General features: G+C 41.5%; 1 protein-coding gene across 2 annotated transcripts in view; it reads left to right on the forward strand.

Annotated features, from left to right (window-relative positions):
- LOC116052434 (protein diaphanous homolog 1) overlaps positions 1-21,040 on the forward strand; it is a 102,254-nt gene that overhangs the window by 33,862 nt on the left and 47,352 nt on the right. For both annotated transcript variants that reach the window (XM_036002670.1, XM_036002669.1), the window contains 7 exons: positions 1,177-1,293; positions 3,678-3,793; positions 6,678-6,742; positions 10,110-10,289; positions 12,298-12,843; positions 14,710-14,824; positions 14,968-14,976. In XM_036002670.1, the coding sequence (XP_035858563.1) occupies positions 1,177-1,293; positions 3,678-3,793; positions 6,678-6,742; positions 10,110-10,289; positions 12,298-12,843; positions 14,710-14,824; positions 14,968-14,976 (1,148 nt within the window). The remainder of the gene's footprint in view (positions 1-1,176; positions 1,294-3,677; positions 3,794-6,677; positions 6,743-10,109; positions 10,290-12,297; positions 12,844-14,709; positions 14,825-14,967; positions 14,977-21,040) is intronic.

Raw genomic sequence — 21,040 nt, forward strand, 5'->3', positions numbered from 1 at the left:
AGCTATATTCTAAGCAAATATGGTCTATTCATATAAAACCTGAATGTCTATAATGAGTTTGTCCTGATGTGACAAAGACACATATTTGCAGGGAAGGATGTATCTTTATCGTAATCACACAACGCGTACTGTTTTAGGCTCTTTGACTTAGTGTGACATCCAGGATGGACAGGATTTTGATAAAAAGAAAGTCACCCTTACTGTAACAGTGTAGTTTTAAAAACGGCTCAAAAAGGAATTTCACCGACTGCTGTAATTATCCTTTCTGCTTTTGACGTGCAGTTATAATCTTCAACACCAGATGTCCTCCAGGGATAGCCAGTACAGTGTAAACCAGTCGCCCAGGAAGTGTGCCAGGCTTTGAAGCAAATTGAACATAGCAGCCAAACGGTAGAAACGTTACGTGATGCCCTCTGGCGCAAAAATACTTTTCCCCATAGACTTACATGGCGAAAGAGATGTCTGTAAATCAGTGGATACATTTTTTTTAGCTTCAGAACCCCTGCAAAATGACAGAATCAGAATTTGATCCATTCTGTTCGATTTACATTTGGAAAGTCTAGAAGAGCCACTCGATTAAATCATATAATCCCCATTCAAGTTAAACCGGAATCAGCCGGCTCGGCCGGTGGAGGTCTCTAGTGCGCCTGCTCTATGGGCCGGACAGTGCGAAAGAAGAACACAAGATCAGGGTATTTTTAGGTGCCATGAAGGCTTCATGCGCCACTGAGCAACTCTCATAGGAATGAACGGGGCTCCGCTTTGAGCGATGTACACAGGTCTTATAATACATCCATGGTGTAAACACAGTCTGCCTTCGTCACTGCAACACTGAACGAACACTGAGGTCAAATAGATTTTGATAACAAACATATTTGTGTGATAGAACTGATTGTGGTAGTTGTGCAGAAATGTCATCACACTATACTATACGTCCCTATGCAACAAAGATTATCAGATGGCCTACAAGTCTGGTCTGTGTTAGACTTTTATTTGACTGTAATTCTGATGTGTTTAGTTGTGTTGCTCCAAGCCTTAGTAATATTATGCACCAACAGTTGGTGCAAGACTATTCCGTTGTCACTGATTATTGAAGATGTTGTGTATGGAGATTTATATATTTGTGTTAATCTCTTTTATAAATTGTTAATTAAGCCTTAACTGCTTTTGCTTCACTGATGTGAGGGAAGTGTTTGAGATCCTATTCAACACTGTGAAGGACTCCAAGGGCGAAACCCACTTCCTGTCCGTGATGCAGCACCTGCTGCTGATCCGTAATGACTATTTGGCCAGGTAGCACATGAACATACACACACTCATACATGTCGATACACTCTCACATATGTGCCTGCTCACACATTCACATATCAGAGCTGATATATTGTTTTGTGACAAGAGACTAGATATTGTATCATCTGGGATTTACTTATCAATGCTGTTCTACCATTGTGATACATACATTGGCATTTATACTAGAATAAGGCTAATTGTTGCTAAATGTTCTGAATGATTGGGCATGCAGAGAAAAGCTGCTCTAAAATTCTAGAACTCTAGGTGTACAATAACAATTAGGAGGCAGAATTCCGAGTCCTGATTGCAGCATAATACATGTATTTCATATACATACAGGAAAGTAGTTATGGAACTGTCACCAGCAATTTATTTTGCAGTACCAATGCAGTCTGCCAAAATAACCATGACAAAAGGAAAACTTAAGAAGGAGTTTCTTCCCTTTCTTCATCCACCTCTTCCTCCTCTCAGCCCTGTCCTCCATTTGCTGTTTGTTTTCTAGAGCACCGTTCAAAGGCTAAGAAATTAATACATGCAAAGAACTCCAATTCCATTTTAATAGAAATGAACGCCATCACCTCTTATCACCAGAAATATGCTAATGTCTCTCCCTGTGTCTTCCAAAGCCCTTGGGGGTTTAGCTATGGAAAAAGAGGAGGAAGGAAGAGTGAATAATTGAATGACAAGAAGGGGATAGAATAAAGTTAAGGGCAAGTCAAAATTTGTACGGCATAGTGTATGCACATTTACACATCTATGTCTACTTTTACATGAAGCTACACAAAAGGGAGGAATGTGTTGCCTTACTTAATGTCACAGAAAACAGGCAAAACACAACATGTGCAGGCATGCAGATATTTGATTTGAGTTAGTTGTGTTGTTGGTCGGTGTTGCCTTGACGGTATCAGACAGGCAGGAAATTGTAGTTTATTTTTAACACAGTTTGGGGAATCTATTGTGAGGATGGAAAAGGTAGGTTGGCCCAAATAAATGGTCCCAGCTGAGGTCTTTTAAACTTCCCTCTCTTCCATCCCTCCCTCTTTCCTATCCGGCTTTCCGTCCAGGTGATCCAGTGGAACACAATAGAGGTTGTCTGTAATGCACTGCACAGAGAGACAGGAAGCGAGGGTGGGAGTGAGAGCTGTAGAGTGGCAGAAAATACAGCTTGATAATTACAGAGATGAAGAGAGAAGGGAGGTGGAAGGCGAGACAATAATAAAGAAGAAATTGAGAGTTGAGGTAAATTGCTAGGCAGATGTTGAGAGAATGAGGGAGGGACGCACAGGGAATAGAAGGGTTAGCATTTGTGTGGGAATGAATGCAGGAGTACCTGCTACTTTGCTATTTTTTTCAATTCCGAGTGGAGATGGAGGCCTGAGAATTTACCAGAATACACAAATGCACTCATATGAATGGTTATACCTCTAGTCATACACATACTTTGCATGTACGCAGACTGTACAGGGCTTAATAGATGTAGTTTAAAAATGCAATGACGTGTATTTATTTTATGATTTAGCATCATTTATATAGCCTTAGGCCTACCAACCAGCTTTTTCCTAATGTACCTAATATTTAAATTGAATGTGTTTAGGCTGGTGAAGAATGCCATATTTAGGATGTAGACTAATCTATTTCACTTTGACTCAGTTTTCAAGAATGACACTAGATGTCTCTATCGCTCCACGGATAAATCTAAGCTTAGGAGAAAAAAAACAAAAAAAACTTGAAGTATATTGAAGGAGTGGAACAAGTGTTAGACAAAGGCAGAGTGACTAAGAGAGACAGGGGAGGGCGGGAGACAGAATAAATAAAGTATTGAGTTTGTGACTCTGGCAGCACCTAATGGGGTCAGGGAATTAGACAGCTCCAAAATTGAGTGTCTGTGTGAAGCTGGCTTGATCAGACACGCACACAAAAGCGCTGGACATACACCAACACACTCTCATGAATGCAGTTGCACACAATCAATCTTTGTGACAAGAAACTCAAACTGTCATGCTTACACAGACAGCCAATCTCAGTTGCAGACAAAGACGAAGTGACGAAGCATGTGTGTTCAGTGTTCACACATTTGTCGGAACAAATGAACCAACTTGATCTTTGTCAGTCCCATCCTCTGTTCACATAATGTGCCAAATTTCTTATTAATGCGGACTCCTCTGGTATTGTACAACACATACATACACATCATTGTGGAGACAACATGCACAGTATGTTGTAGAGAGTGAGACAGTCTCGTCTTTCCCCAGCATATTAACTCTCTTTTGTCTTTGTTACCCTCCTTCCATCCTTCACATCTTATCTTCCCCCTGTCTTTCTACACTTCTTTCTCTCTGTCTCCCAATCCATCTATCTGTAAATCTGTCACTCCCTTCCTCTTGCAGGCCTCAGTACTACAAGTTAATAGACGAGTGTATCGCTCAGATCGTGCTTCACAGGAATGGAGCGGACCCTGACTTCAAGTGCCGTAAACTCAGCCTCAACATTGAAGGCTTGATAGGTGAGTTGTTAGACCAGAGCACACATATGATCAAGTCTTTCCTTTTCTCTCCCTAAGAGTACATGGGGCCATCTTGCCCATCAACCAACACCCTTAAAATGTAGAGCTATATGCATGCTTTTTCACAGGCATTAAGGACCACATCAACACAAAATTCACATAGACCAGAAAAATCCAACATTGTGGCATAGTGCTGTGAGTTGAAACTTTCAACCATATTTCACTTTTAGCCTACCCCACTCCAATCACTGACACAATTGCTTTTGTGCTGTCAAGGTTATTATACCTGCTTTATGTAATTTAACCATAATTTGGTCATTATACAATAATGCAATGTATATGCCATGGTTGACAAATGTGTAGTGGCCCAGAAACACCACAGGGTGGACCCAGAGAGGGAGTGTGTGTTAGTGTGGGCTGAATTGTGCGACAGGTTTTACAGTCATAGGTTGGTGGTATAAAATGCACTTTATCAAGAGGACAAAAGCTTTATCTCAAACTAAGCCACCCCAGAGTCTGATGTCACAATATAGTAGGTGAGATTTATTTGTCCTCGTCCAATGATTCTTGACACACAATGATAGATTGGTGAGATGGTAACTCTCAGGCACTGGTGGTGAATGTATTAATATAATAAAAGTCGGCAGTGGCCAGGTATGTGTGTCTGCAAGCATCACCTCTGTTTAAAGCATAGGTTCACAATTTTTCAATTTTCAAGTCTATCTTAAAATAATTGTCAGGTGCCCAAATGAACATTGAAATTGGTTTTGCTTGCTGTAATCATTACTCTTTTTTTCAAACCAGCCAAGATCCTTTCCTAATGCGTTTCCAATGGGAGTGATGAGGAACTAATACTACAGTCCTCGTTCTGTGCAAAAATACATCCCAAAGTTTATCTGAAGCTAATATGAGGCTTCAACAGTCTAAGTTAATCATATCAAGTCTTTTTCAGTACAAAGTTCCCTCTTTGTGTTACTATGCCTCCACTGCAGCTCTGCAAGAAAACAGTGTCCGGGGGGAAACAGAGAAAGGGAATTCTAAAAAGACTTTGAAGGATACTCACTTAATAAACTCAGACTGGTGTAAGCCTCATATTGGCTTTAGATAAACTTTGGAATACACTTTTTCACAGAACGAGGATGAGTAGATTTTTAAAAAATTGGAAGCACATAAAAAAAAAAAGATCTTTTATTGGCCAGTATGAAAAAGAGGAATTATTACAGCAAGCTAAAACTGTTTTGACTCATATATGGGCACCTGACTATAGTTTTAAGACAGACTTGACAAATTGTGAACCTATTGTCTAAGTGCCCATGAGCAAACACATAATCCTACAGGGTAACACAGAAAGTATTATGATGGCCACTGATCCATGTCATTTCCTGTCACTCTATTATATACACGCATGAAATGCTGAATTTTGGTGAAAAGTGGTGCATACTGATATATGTGCATGTGGTATTGTGGACGTGAGTGACAGCACTAAATGTTGACGAGGAAACACCTGCTGACTATAGTAAACCAAAGCAGAGCATAATGGAGGTGCAGGCCATGTCTCAAGAGTTCAAAACTCCTTTATGGCAGTTCTCCGTTGCTCACCGCAGGAGGCTCTAATTGCACTGCTTCTAAATGCGTCCTGACACACACAGGCTGGCTGGCCTCCTTTAAGGCTGCCAGAGTTATTATCGGTGGAAAGCAGCCCAATTCTGCCCTGCATGCATTATTTAGTGTTTTTCTTTGAACTCTGAAATTCAGCACAGTTTTTCCCCCTACATTCTGGCTCCCTTAGTGCTCTCTATTCGAAGTTTGTCCCATTTCCCATTTAGCCTAGCCACCATGACAGAAGTCCCCCCCCCCCTCCCCTCCATTACACATCCAATAACCATGTAAACTCGTACACAAAAGCACACTCTGAAAATGTACGTGGGTTGGCATATTATTGTCAAGTTCCTTCATCCGGGAAAATCTTCTCTTTCACAAAATAGATTTCTCATTTTGCTCTGCCTTGCTTACCAGCTTATCTAGATATAAGGCATCTTGCATAGTTTCCACTCCTTTTTCCACTAGCCATATTTTCATGTAACTGATGAAGACTCACACTTTGTCTCTTCACAATCTGTATAATTCACTTTTTATAAGTTTATGCAATTTCTTCATTTTTTATTTTAGCTTTTCACAGCTCTTTATTTCTGCTATCTATCTGTTTGATCCCTCTTCTGGGCATCATGATTAGCTGTCTTTGATCCAGTGACTTTGTGGCATTCATCTTCAAGCTAATTAGTTCTTTTACTGCACATGCTCGGTAAGCCCTTGGGCACTGAACCACCTGTAGGCCCTGCAATTATTCTGGAAAATAACCCTGTTGGTCAGCCTGTGTTCTCTCACCTTGTCCTTTGCCAACAAAACCTCTGATAATGGATTACTTCCAGACTGTTACATGGTCTTTCTATTTTCAAAAAAATAATTTGATATTGGTGTGAGATGTCTTTCCCATCGAGGGAAATTAGGGTGCTCCCATCTCTCACACATACACACAGTCAGACAAAGGTGAATGTATTGGAGGCTTAAAAGGTAATGATGTGTAGAAGCAGCATGCAACATATGGCATCCTGTTGTAATGAGATGCCAGCACAATCTTCTCATGGATCTTGACTTTGAGTAGTGTGATAAGGGAAAATAGGGAGACAGATAGGATGCTTGCTCTGTGTGTATTCATCTGTTTGTACTGTAAATGTATGTGGGCGCACAGCATGTGTCAGACGGAAGGGTGCGATGTCTTCGCTCCCAGACGTGTGCAGGTGCGTTGTCTGAAACCCTTATCTTATCCACCACCTTTTTTCCTCTTTCTCGTTTCCTTTCTTCTGTCCTCTCTGTTTGTCCACAGACAACATGGTCGACCAGACCAAGGTGGAAACTAGTGAGGCCAAGGCAGCTGAGCTGGAAAAGAAGGTGAAAAACGCACAATATAATTTACATTGAAAATCATTAATACACACACACACACACACACACACACACACACACACATAACAACAGCATGCCATAGACACAGACATACTGTATTTACATATCATCCCAGAAACACACAAGCTATTACAATAATTTTAGTCTGGATCAACTGAAGTACATTTCCAGGATAAAGCCTTCCAGATGTCAGGTTTTGCCTCTCACCTTCCGCTCTCTGTGGGCCAGATGTACTAACGCTTTTGCGCCCACTTCAGGTGTATTTGTTTCGCAACGTGCACATAAAAGCATGGCAAGGTATATACAAACAGGCTGCACTGAGGTAAAAGCGCAGACTGCCTGTCGCGGGAACTGAAAATGGCAAATTGCGCTTTTCCGTGTCATACATATGCATTCACGGGAGGGTCAAGGGGAAAGTGGGAGTTTCCCATAAAGAGATGGGAGGGAAAGCGTAAAGTGCGCCTAATTATGTATTCCACGGTATATACAAAAACCTCCCGTGACAGCGCACCTCTATTTTGTGGTGAAAATTCTCCACCTCTTAAAAGCAGGTGTAAACCAACCGCAAGCAGGTTTCCTTGCATATGCCTCCTGGTGAAATGGCAGCAGTAATCCGAGCAAGACGAAGCCATAGGCCAAGGAGATTAGCTGAAAAGATTTTTGCCACAAGCATCACACTTTTTCAGTTGAGTGAACACGAAATCATTAAGCATTACAGATTAAGCAGCCATGCAATATTACAGTTACTGGAAGAAATCAAAGATGACATAGAATCTCCGACTCAGCGTTCACATTCCATTCCAGCAGTTGTTAAACTCCTCGATACATTACAAATATTGGCATCAGGATCATTTCAAACAGTCATAGCATCAGCAGTGGGAATATCGCAGTCTGCACTCAGCTGTATCATAGCACAAGTACTTAATGCTTTGCTACAGCGCAGTTTACGGTATAGTGGGCGGAGAAAGGCGCTGATTACCCGATGAGCTGCAGGTTTGGTAAATACGACGTAAGCTGAAGTATCACAGCGTGCGCTTTCTGCGGGTTGGCCATGGCTCTTAATGCTATATTCAAAATGTATGTACGTACATCTGGCCCTGTGTGTTGCTGTTCTCAAAACCCCTGCAATACCGGAAACAACAACAAACTTCGAGCTAGCAAGCCACACGCTGAATATGGCAACTTTTGAAGAGAATTTGGACTGTGCAATAAGGCAGGCCTGCTTGGCTCTTTAGAGGAATGATTGTAAAGATTTACAAGGAATTTGTTTATGGCGTTTACTATCTAATTGGGACATATTGGGACCGATTAATGGGGATTGCTGTGGACGAAGTACACACGACGATACACTGGTAAGAGCAAATTACTTTTAACCATGTATCCAGTTCATTTAAATGGCTCACATTACTGTATTGTGTGAAACTTCATTTAATATTGTATGTGACGTTTTCTTTTGCGGGTTGCAAATGTTTCACCAAAACAAGTTCCTTCCAAAAACTATTTTGCAGAGCCACCGTCGCTGTGTCATGAGAGAGACAATTGTGATTCGTTTAAAGAAATACACACACACACACACACACACACACACACACACACACACACACACACACACACACATTGGGATTGTAATGAAATTCTATGCGTCAAGTGTTTGTCTGACATGGGATGACAAATGAGAAAAAGGGAGGGACAGCGGGTGACTAAGAGAATGAGCATACACGTGTCTGACAGACAAATACTCTTACAGGCTGCAAAAATAACACACGCAACACACACACACACACATTCACACAAGGTGGTAAATGCCTTGATTGCGGTGTGCTGGTGCCCTGATATTTCTGTCCCAGTGACAGGATAATTGCATAGAGGGAGCTGAAACTAGCCTTCATTCACGCAGACATAAAGACACACTCCCACATGGGATCATATCCATTGACCACACGCACATCCACACAAGCACACATTACATGGGCACACTTGGATTCATTTTCGTTAACACACACACACACATACACCATAGTGCTAGTTGTCTATGATGGGGTAATTGCTGGCAGTCTCTTTGGCAGGAATTAGGGATGAGGCTGTCGGGATGCTGACAGCGAGAGTAACAGATCTGCTGTCTGCAAATTAAACAGCCATGTGTGTCTGTGTGTTCGTGTAGGCATCTATTTAAATACACTTATCCTGTTGTCAAGTGTTCTAAAAGAAAAAAAAATCCTTGAAACTCTACGAAAGTGACAAAATTTTAAAATGGAAGTGAGAAGTGAGCTCATGCAAGTGCACTGAAGCATCCTAACTCAATAATTGTCGCTAATTTGCAGTGTAAATTGTACAATGAAACAAAAAGCATTAGACTGCAGGAAATGGCTTCTAAAGGTCTTTGAAATACAGAAACTGATGCAGCTTCAAGAGGGAGGCGGGTGCCTGGGTAGCTAGATAGTAGATAGAGGTTTACTCCTCGACGCCGCGGGTTCGACTCCGACCTGTGGCCCTTTGCTGCATGTCATTCCCCCTCTCTCTCCCCTTTCATGTCTTCATCTGTCCTATGAAAATAAAGGCCTAAAATGCCCAAAATTAAAATTATCTTTAAAAAAAAAAAAAAAATAAAAAAAATAAAGTGGGAGGCTAAAAGCTTGTGCATGCAAACACACTTTTCTCACGTATTTCATTGGAGAATCCTGGTGTTTTTGTAGCTTCAGGTTTGATATTTATTTGGTGTATTTAATTTTTTTTTTTTTTTACTGTTCTTCAATCATCCTTTTAAATGAAATTGTTTATAAAATGATTTGGCCTTTGAAGACTTCTCGTTCAACGTTAAATCCTGTGGTAGTGCCCCTTCTTAATTGCAGCAACACTTTATCCATTCTTTGTTCAAGAAAAATGCTTGAGAATATTTTAAGATATTCATATAGTAATTGAATTAATTTAATTAAATAAGGACATTAATATTATTCATTTCATTTTTTTAATTATATGATTATGATACTCAGAAATTAACGTTTTGTTTTGCCGACTGAGTCTCATATCCAGAGGGAGAGATTTGTTTTCCAGGTAGATGTGGGGGTCACTGGCGGTACTTTCACATGATTAGCTGAATATTCATTACACAAACATATCAGGAACACCATTTCCACAACAATGGCACAGTGTCTGTGCAGTCCTAGTGCCAGTGGGACCTTTTTAGTGCCTAATGGAAGTCTGAGAAAACATCGTTTACTGCCATCAAGATAATGCTTCTTGAAGTTGACCGCTACACACAATTTGTAAAGTCACCAACAAAGTCTACCTAGCACTTTTACAATACTGCAGCTGTATCTGTCTCTCTATCTATGACCCTTTACATGTGTGTTAGCTGGATGCAGAGTTGACAGCACGTCACGAGTTGCAGGTGGAGCTGAAGAAACTGGAGGGTGACTATGAGCAGAAGCTGCAGGATTTGAGCCAAGACAAGGAACAGCTGGCCACTGCTAAGCTAGAGAGAGAGAAGCAGAACCAGGAACTACAACAACAGCTAAGCACTCTGCAACAGCAGGTACACACAAACTCATACACCCACCCAACCACCCACCTGTCTATGTGGGGCTCAATACCTTTTTTCATTTCAAATATCTCAAAATGTAATAATACGTGTTGTTGTTTTTTTTTTTTTACTGTGGAGTATTGAGTCGAGGAGCTAAATGTGAAAACTCAATATGTTTTTGATGTGTGAATTAATCTTAAACGCCTGAATTCACTGAAATAAAAGTGATTTGAACCAAGTATGACACTTCCAGAAATCTTGGTGGTTGAAGTTGACCAGCTCAAACAGACTTGATGCAGTACTTCCATCATTGCTTGATGCCATTACCAATATAAAAGAACCAGAACATTAGGACAGATTCAATAAAGATTAAGTTAGGTCATTGAGTCTTGTTAAATGTCCCGGAAACGCACAAAACAGAAACTTCTGCTAAAGCGGCAAGAAGTCAAATATTTTGAAGCTTAGAGAAATCCAACATTGCAGAAGTCTAAGCACCAAAAAAGTTGTCCAACATCTATGCACACCCACACAAACACAGAAGCCCCTGGCCTTAAATGATTTAGCCAACTGCTAGCATGGCATGAAAAGAGGAAAAAAACTAAAAGAATATCATGAGTAGAAGCCAAATCCTTTAGAGATTAAGAAACTGAGTAAAAACGTGGAAAGTGGGGGAATGGGAGTCTAAAGAGTGAATAAAGGGAGAAGAAAGAAGAAGAAGAAAGGGAAATGATGGAGATGAGAAACTGAATTTCTAAGGCCAAGATACACACTGTGTGTGTGTGTGTACACACTCATACAGTAGGGAGGCAAAGATGAGGATTGTTTAGCTGTCAGTGTCCTGCTGCCACACCAGCTGGACTCTGCCTCACAGTGACACCCAAACTCACAAACACACCAAGTGACCCAGAACAATCTGCCTCGGTGCATGTGTGCTCATAACCACATGAAGATGTTCCTCTGTGTGTTTGTTTGTGTGCGTCTGTCAGTAAGAGAACTACCGAGCTTCCAAAATGAGCTTCATCCAAAGTGGCTGATGCCAGCAGAGTCATCGTCTCGCCATGCGAAAGCCCAAACACACGCATATGCACACACAGTTGTCCAACGCATCAACAGCATCACCAGCCAGGCATCAGACAAGCTTCTCATACTAAGATGGCTCACTTTCTCTGTGTTTGAGGCGCTGCCCATCGAAGATTTCTTCACATGTAGAGATCTCTCACTGTCCCTCCATGTGATGCCGTGCCCAACTCTTCATCTGCTGCCTCACTAAGAAAGCTTGCCTCTAAGGCCCTTGATGTCTGTTACTGTCTTCTTTTCAAAGTCTAAGGATACGACACAAACAATTTGTTACGCTGCATACAGACACTCTTTGACATGCACACTGTTTACACTTTACACACCTAAGAACACATTACAGTAAATAAACTTCTCTATACTTTAATTCTTTAAATCGCATGAAGTATATTCTCATTTAAAGCCCAGTCCTCTCATAGGCCAGTATTAGCTGGCTGACTTTAATGACTTGGGACAGTTTTCTCAAGAATTGTCGCCTCACTGATGTAAATATTGAGATTAGTATTTCACTGTTGAAATTAAAAATTGATTTCACCCTCGCTTCTAATATAGAAGTTTGTTCTCCTCTTTAAAACTTTTTCTTTCAAATTCCTCTGTGGACTTAATTCCCCTCTCTTATGTTTTTCTCACTGAGCCTTGTCCTCCATTCTCTCCCAAAACTCAATCCTGCCCAGGCTTTAATCCTTTTCTATGTCGCTCTTTCCCCTCTTTTGTTCTGCTTTTTTTTCTTCCTCAAATCTAATCACTCTGTTGGCATGGCTATTCATTGGAAATGGTGGAAATTGCCAATGCTATACAAATGTAAGAAATAAACAACAAACAATATACAGTCAAGTCATGCTTATGTGATAAATTACTGTTTATGTTGTCAAGATTTACAGTAGTATGTCAAGTAGTATTTTAATCAATATTTATGTTAACATACTGTATCCTTACTTCCCTGCAGATTGAAAAGCTGTCTAAAGATCTGGAAGAGGCCAAGACCAAAGTAGTCACAGTTACTGTTCCCGTGCCAACACCTGGTTTCTCTCTTCCACCACCTGCCCCTCCTCTCCCTGGCCAGAATGCAGGTATGCCCCCTCCACCTCCGCCCCCTCCCTTACCAGGCCATGTAGGCATGCCTGTTGCCCCAGCCCCTCCTCCTTTACCGGGTCATGCCGGTATTCCTCCCCCACCACCTTTACCAGGCATGCCAGGACCTCCACCACCCCCGCCTCTCCCTGGCATGCCTGGACCTCCACCACCCCCGCCTCTACCTGGCATGCCAGGGCCGCCACCCCCTCCACCCTTCCCTGGGATGGGACCTCCACCTCCACCACCACCTGGGTTTCCTGGTATGCCCCCTCCACCACCAGGCCCAGGCATGCCTCCACCTCCACCATTTGGCATGGGGGGCTGGGGTCCTGCTGCACCACCCTCACTGCCTTATGGGCTCCAGCCTAAGAAGGAGTACAAGCCTGAGGTCCAGCTGAAGAGAGCCAATTGGAGCAAGGTCAGTCCTAAGATAGATGGTTCAATATATTATCAATTTTCAAAAAGTGATAGAAAAATTGTCAGTTAGTTATTTATCTGGTGATGTAAAATATTATTGATAAAAGAAATGTGCAATTTTCTTGCTTCTTATTGCCCTACATTCTTTGATTCATCATATGATTTAACTAACCCTTCATAGATTACACCTATGGAGATACCTGGCTTGAATATTAAGCTTGAATGTTTTAATTCCCATATAATATTAAGTCATTTTTGTTGGATACCTCCTGCAACAGATGTTTTTTTAGATGGCATCTCTAGAAATGTCAACTTTTAGATAAAGTTGCGATTGCTTGTTATTGTGATAATCTGTCTTGATGCCCAAAAGTATGCCAGTGTTGATGAGTTGGTGGTCAGCTAATATAACATGCTGTATTCCAGCTCCTTCTTAGCTCCTTATTATATGCATATGCTAATGTAAAAACAAGGAGGGATTTTATTGTAAATCATTTTAATGTAATTAATAAATCTAATGAGGTTTGTATGTATTTTACTGTACTACGTTTTACAATGCAGTTTGAAATAGCTCAGGTTGTTCTTTAGTGTGTGCAATGGTGTGAGAGAAATGTGAGGTGGAGACTGTGACCAAAAGTGACTTGCATGTACACATTATCTCATGACTATGTGCATCATGTTCTCCTCCACCCTCTCATCTGTGATGGTTAAAACATCAAACCGGCCCTCTGTCTTTCTTTAGCCTAAAGCTACTGTTTAATGGCTTCAGCAGACTTCATCAGCATTTAGCTTCTCTCTCTCTCTCTCTCTCTCTCTCTCTCTCTCTCTCTCTCTCTCTCTCTCTCTCTTTCTTTCTTTCTTTCTCTCTTTCTTTCTTTCTTTCTTTCTTTCTTTCTTTCTCTCTCTCTCTCTCTTTCTTTCTTTCTTTCTTTCTCTCTCTCTCTCTCTCTCTCTCTCTCTCTCTGGCTGGTGAGAGTGTTTGACGCGGATTTCACAGAAATTGCTTTTTAATAAGCCTTCTTCTTTTAACTGCGCCACTGAAAGATAATTAAATTGCTGCTAGAAAGGACAGTATTCTTTTGTAATTTAAATTAGCTTTTTTTTTTTTTTTTTTTTTTTTTTGGCTTGGTCTCATTCTCCTTTTTGCGCGCTCTCTTGCTTTTCTTTCTTGCTCCTTCAGCTCATCCCCATATCACATTTCCTTTCCCTACTCTCTGTCTTCTCTGTCCTACGCCCCCATCCCTGAGGCTTTGTCCATAATGAAAGGACTGATATCTGTAAATTTACTACCACTGCTTTTTTTCTCGCTCTCTCACTTCCTCTATTTCTCTTTTCTTTTAATGAGAACACTCAGAAAGTGAAGGAAAAACATACAAAGTTAATTGTGAATTGTGACCAGAATAAAGAGAGAGAGAGAGCGCAACAACAAGACAGATACAGAGAGAGCACCCGAGTAAGGGTGAAGAAAGAAAGAATAAGGGGAGGAAAAAAAGCAGAACCCTCTGTATTTCTTTGCATTTCTGTGTGTGAGGTTCTGATGCTCAAGATGCTTTGTGGTAGAGACAGTGTGCAAAGATTAGAGAAGATAACTACCTGTTTCCTCCTCTTTCTTTCTTCTTTCTGCCTTCCTTCCTTCACCCTTCTCTACACCCTCTACTATCATAACCCTGCCTCTTCCTTTTATGGCTGTTTCTTTTGTTCTGCCAACTTCTTTATCTGCTCATCTCATTGTTTGCCAGGTGCACAGATGACCATTTTGGGAAAATTGAGTCAATTTGATGATATGGTTATCTAACGGATACAATATATCTCTCTTCTTCATTGTATCTCCCTCTGTCTCCCTTTTTCTCTGTACACATCTCTCTCTTAGATCGGACCTGAGGACCTCTCTGAGAAGAGTTTCTGGACCAAGGCGAAAGAGGGGAAATTTGAAAACAATGAGCTCTTTGCCAAACTCACCTTGGCCTTCTCCTCACAGACAAAGAGTGAGTGTGGCTTGTGTGCTTTTACTACTGCTGGTATTATCATGTTGTGTTTCACAGTAATGAGCAATGTCTTTCTCTGTTTCTCACCTCTCCCACATCCCTCCCCTCTGTCTATTCCAATCCTCCTGCTCTGCTTCCATCAGCCACTAAAGGTAAGAATATCACGCACATACTTCCATTTAGTTCTTTTTTTCACACCTCCTCTCCAGTTTTTTCACCCTTCTCTTCCTGTGCTTGGAGGACACACTGCACATTTACATTATTCAGCAACACTGTGTCAAAACAACATCTCACACAAGTTCATGAATAAACCACCCACACCTGTGTTTGTGTATGTGTTCATCTTCTAAAAGTACCTGTGACTTGTTGTGCAGACCCTGGGTGAGATGGTGAGATTTGGGACTTGGGGACAGAGGGAGAGATGGACAAAGAGAGGAGTGTAGAGGGAGGGATAAGGAGAAGGTCACTGATGTCCTTTGACTAGCCACCTGCTGTCCTGGCACAAAGCGCTGACACACAGACGTACATTCACACACGCGCACCTGTCCACTCCTATCACCTTGTCCTAGTGTCACTGAGCCTTCTGCTCCAACTCCTCCATATTCATATAACCAGGACACCAGGAAATCACAGACAGACAGTGTGTGTGTGTGTGTGTGTGTGTGTGTGTGTGTGTGGGGTGTATATGATTCTATGTGACCTTCAGATTCAATCTTAGTACACATACACACACTGACTCTGGCTCATGTCATATACATAAACAGATGTGCGCACGCACACATGGCTGATGCTAGCTGTTGCTGTCAGTTAAATGTCAGTGTTGGCAGCTGCCCCATCTGCATTCACCTGTATGGCAAGTCCTTACGTCTGCCTGTCACTCCTTGATTTGACCCCTCCACCCCCCCTGGCCCGTGCACCCACGCATCCACTTTTTATTGGCTGAGGCAGACGCCTGTTCCGGTTGATGTCTAATAACCTTTTCTGAGAGCTGACTATAAAGACACTGTGGCCTTTTCATAGCCAGCCCCACACCGGTCTGTACGTCTGTCTGGATGCACTGTGAGTGTGTGTGTGTGTGTGTGTGTGTGTGTGTGTGTGTGTGTGTGTGAGGGACCAGGTCCTGTGTGTTTAGTGTTGTTGATTTTCCTGTGCTTCTTGAATCTGTTGAAGTTTGGTAGTTAGTAGGGCTGAACAATTTTTGAAAATAATCTAATTGCGATTTTTTTCCCAAATATTGCGATTGCGATTCGATATTCGATTATTTTTTTAAGCTCTTTGTCTTCTGTATTATTCAACAAAGACAAACAATAAATCATTTTATAGTATGAACAACACACAATTACACACTAGACAGTTAAATAAGTAAACAAATAAATATATATATATATATATATATATATATATATATATACACAACAGTGTATTTTTTTACAGTGCACAGAGAGGAGCTGCCTCCAGCCCCTCCCCCTCGTGAAGTTGCGTGCCGTGTGCATGACACCGAACATTGCACTTGCTCAGAGAGGCTATCGTTACGTTAGCATGTTGCTGGTGTTCTTGCCGTGGGATTAACAGTACTAATAAAACCGTTGAAACACCGCGGCCCCGCTGCTGTGAAAGCTCCCCGAACGTCATTTATCAGAGTCTGGTTGTTACCCCTCTCAGTGGCAGCTCCTCCACTCATATCTTTATAACGGAGCTAACCGCTAACCGGAGCTAACCGCTAATCAGAGCTAATCGTTGCCAACCGAGCCTTCAGTTCTGCGTGTCTGTATCCATTAACTGCATGTATGGACTCGAGCCCGAATAAAACCCTTCATTTTATTAAAATGACTGTAAAAGTTTTAAACTACAACTCAGAGTTGTTTGAATGACAGAAATCAGCTCAAGGTACGGCGTAGCATTAGCGTGCTAAGTTGTGCTTTTTCTGCGGAGTGCAGACTGATTAGCTCTCGCGAGTCATGTGACCAAATCGCAGCCTTTGCGATTAGGAAATTGCGTTTTAACATATCGCGATATCATCGCAAATGCAATTAATCGTTCAGCCCTAGGAATAACACATTCTTCAAAACAGAACTGGTATTTTATTGAGCTGTTGTGTAAGCATCTTATGTTTTTGTGAGTGTGTGGTTTAACCCACACTGTGTCCGTGTTGTGTATACATGTTTGTGTGTCTGTGGCAGCGCATGCATACATGCCCAATAAGCAACAAGCCCTGGTTATGCAGATTGACTCTTCACCCCTTGTCCTTCCTTCTCTTGCTTAAACACACCGCTCAAAGCGTAATACATTCCTCCTGACCTCCCTATCCTTCTCCTAATCCCTCACCTCTGGAAGTCCGGCTTCACTCTTTCTCATCCTCCTGTTCCTCCTCCTCTGCGCCTCCCATTACTTGTTACCCAGCAAACACACAGACACCACAGAGAGTCACCGCTGACCATTCCTGACCTTTCTTCCTCCTCTCCATCAGCTGCCCAGCAGCGCTGCTGGGGTTGCACGCACCTCAGAAAAGAGACATGTGGGGGGGTAGTGTGCTCAGGGCAGGGTCAGGGGTGTTGCCCTCTGAGCCTTGGTGGAAGAGCAGAGAGCTGATGGTGGGAGACACGCCCTCTGGCTGCACATGGCTCTCATAGACACAATTCCACACTTTGACACACACACACACACACACACACACACACACACACACACACACACACACGCGCAAGCGTAAATATATGTTGTTATATATATTATTATTATTATTATCTGTATATACCTAGTTATGTATCTCTCTCTCTCTCTCTCTCTCTCTCTCTCTCTCTCTCTCTCTCTCTCTCTCTTTTTTTCTCTCTCTCATTGAAAACAGGGTCAAGTTCACTAGTTTAGCTAAGGCAAGTTACAGTATCTGTCATGCTTCTGTCTTTCTCTAGCTGCTGAGTGCTGAGCGTACCATAATTTAACTAAACACATTCTGGAACAATCCTGGACAAACTGCAGAGATGATAATTAAAACCTTTATTGTTTTTAATAGTTGAATTGATATGACTTTTATGTTAAGGTGGATTTCGCTTTAACAAGAGCAGATCGTGTGAAATCCTACTTACAAGAGACATCCCCATAAGCCACTGAAGCTGTTATCATAAACTGAGCATCAATTATCAGCGGTTTGTTTAATACAGTCTGTTTGTTTACATATGTGTACTGAATCTATTAGCATCTACTGCAAATTTATCATAGAGCATGTTTCCTAACTTATGTGGTGTTAGGTTGTTTTTTTATGTAGTAATACATCTGATCTAATTTAGATGCTTTTAACTTAGACTCACCAACCTCCTTCAGCCTGATAAAATTATATTTCAGTATTGAGCCTACTTGGCTACATGTTTTCAACAGTGGTTCTGAGGTCAGGCAAGAGAATAGCATGTCAAAAAAGCTTCACCTTACTCAAACTACTGAACTTGCCTTGCGATCAACCATTGCAACCAAGGCCATCGTTAGTAGTACTGTGCTGCGCACCATCTTATTCACCAGGATGGAAATACAAAATGAAGCTGTCAACATTGGAAATGAGAAGTATGCATTACATAATCCATAAATGGATTTCGGTTTGGCTTATTGAAGATGCAAACTGTCAAACGTTTTCAGACAGTGAACAACCTCTGGGACCTGTTTGGGCATATTCTCTCAGACTTGTTACACTGTACATTTGTACAGTTTGATGACGATGATACAGCTTGGTATTAAGAAGAATTTATTATGACGTAACTAGCCAAATTCCACTGCAATATTTGTAGTGGAGAAACCATGCTAGTATATTGCCATCTTCTTTCTGCAGGCGTGTGGAAAAGACTGCCATTATTTCTCCCATTGTTGTGCTTTGCGAGTGTAAGGGCTTAAAATCAGAGACCCGATGTGACTATCTGCAATTGTAAATAAATACCCAAGTTGTTTAGATGAGCAAGTATGTGTGGCTGTAAATCTGTTAGTGTAGTGTATAAGGTTTCAGATGGCAAGCTTATTCCCACATTCTCCTTTAAGCTACTGGTTCTCAATTCTTGTGTGTGTTTTCTTCTATTTTAGTATTTATTTGTGTCCCTATTTCTTTTAATAATAATAACAATAGAAGTAATAAGGGTAAACAGAATCTTAACACAGGTCCTTTTTATGTGGTAATTTCTTGGAGAGTGCAGGACAGTGTCAAGGCTAGAATTGATGCACTGTTCATCTAATATGGGTATAGAAATCCTGAACTCTCCTTTTCTCACTTTTTCAGACTGTGTTTGATAGCAGGTGCCCTTTGAAGTCGGCACCTCAGATAGCCCAATTAGCAAAAGAATGAGAGAGCGAGGGGTGGGGGTGGGGTGGGTGAAAAAAAAGAAGAGAGCAGAGGGAGAGGCTGGGCTAGGGGGAATGTTGGTGATTAATTTGATTTGGGAGCGAAAAGGAGACAGAAGGGCCAGGAGCATATATGATTATTAATCCTCATAATGTGAGGATCATTTTCATATCCCAATTCTCCAGCGTTTACACCGTTCCCTCATCTGTGTCTCAGTCTCTTTTGCTGTGTTTCCGTGGTCTGTTGTAGTACGGCGACCTCATTTTTCTTTTCTGGTGGAGATCCCCCCCACCCCAAGGAGTCACTTTGTGATGCCATCCACTGTATATCGCTGCATAACACATCTACACATGCAACAGCACCCTTTCGCATCACATTCGCTTTCTAAAAAATACAGACGAAGTTTATTGCAAATGAATGCGTGTTTGTCACTGCAAGGGTGCCTGTATGCTGGTGTATGTGCTCGAGAGAGAGTGGGTGGTGAGCTCAACCACATTTACAAACCAATTATAATAAGCCGTTTGATCTCCCTGTGTTCTGAAGAAATCAATTTCCTTCTCTGTAGGTATGTGTGCAGTGCATGGACGTGTGTTTGTGTTGCTGAGTTTCCTCTTAGGTCTGTTCCATTCACTTTTCACCTTTAATGAGCCACCAATCAGCTAGAAAGTGCTGTATGTGCTCATGCTTGCCTGAGGCTTCTCCCAGGTTGAAGCCTAATCAGTTAAAGGAATGAGATGTGTCATATATTAGCAATAAAAGACCAGGAGGCATGAAGGGTTATGGTACAGTGTTGTTGATTAGGTTATCACATCTTCTGCTTAACAGAGTTCACAACATTTGGTGACTTGTTTTTGTTACAGTACACTGGCTCAAGGTCATTGTCAGCCAAAGGAAAATGTCCATGCTAATAAAATAACTTAAGCCAACGCGTGTTTTCATTTTTACATTACAGCAGATTGATTGCAGAGTTGTTAAAAAAATGTCAGCTGTGTGATATAATTATGCTGTAGATTTGCCCTTTGGTCATTCATAAGGCACAGCTTGTAGACAACAAATCACATGAAAAACTTATGCAGTTGAGTGTCTCTTCTGATTCTATACCTGATGGTCGCGCAGTCGCTGCTCCGCATTTGAAACGCCTGATGAATTACTTGCAAGTTTTAGTTGAAAGTGATCACAGGTGAGAAAGGGGAAGACCCTGCTTTTTACTTCAGTAGTCTCCTTTCTTGCCTCCCTCCATCTAATCCTCTTCCATCCCCATCCCATCGTTTAATAATCCCCACACAACCCACTTCTAGAAGATGTTTGTTTTTCACTGTTGGATCCCCTCTAGATCACAGCCAAGAAACATTTGTGAGTTGTGTGTGTATTTGTGCATACATTTGTGTGCATGATTGTGTATAATTAGGGAGAGTTTTAGATAACAGTTTGTGGGATGTGTAGACTGAGAGCTGCACTCTCCTGAGACTGTTTAAAATATTTACTAATAAAGCACTAAATGAGGAATGGGCAATGGGCACACTTTATTAAGCTGTAAGAGTGTTTGTGCGATTGTGCTAAATTAGTATTGGCTTTGAAAAGCCTGTGTGTATTAGTTTTAAGTTCTCTGTGTGAGTGTGTGTATATGTCTGTGTATGTGTTTGTACTCGTGTAGTGCACAGAAGCAGGCCTTGTTAATAAATCATGCAGTGTTCAGGCTTGGGCTGCAGAAAGAGAAGCAGGTTAATGCAAGGGTCACTAATGCTGTAGAAAGAGCTGGGGAAAATATTACACTATTCTTAACCTTCTATTCTATCTTATTCATGCCATTTCTGGATGTAGCCATTTCTCCACTTGTATATGTAATTCCTATTTTCTCTCCACCTCACCTTTTTGCAAACAACGAATGACCTCTCGTCTGT

This window comes from Sander lucioperca, chromosome 1 (assembly GCF_008315115.2).
Source record: "Sander lucioperca isolate FBNREF2018 chromosome 1, SLUC_FBN_1.2, whole genome shotgun sequence".
NCBI classification, from domain to species: domain Eukaryota; kingdom Metazoa; phylum Chordata; class Actinopteri; order Perciformes; family Percidae; genus Sander; species Sander lucioperca.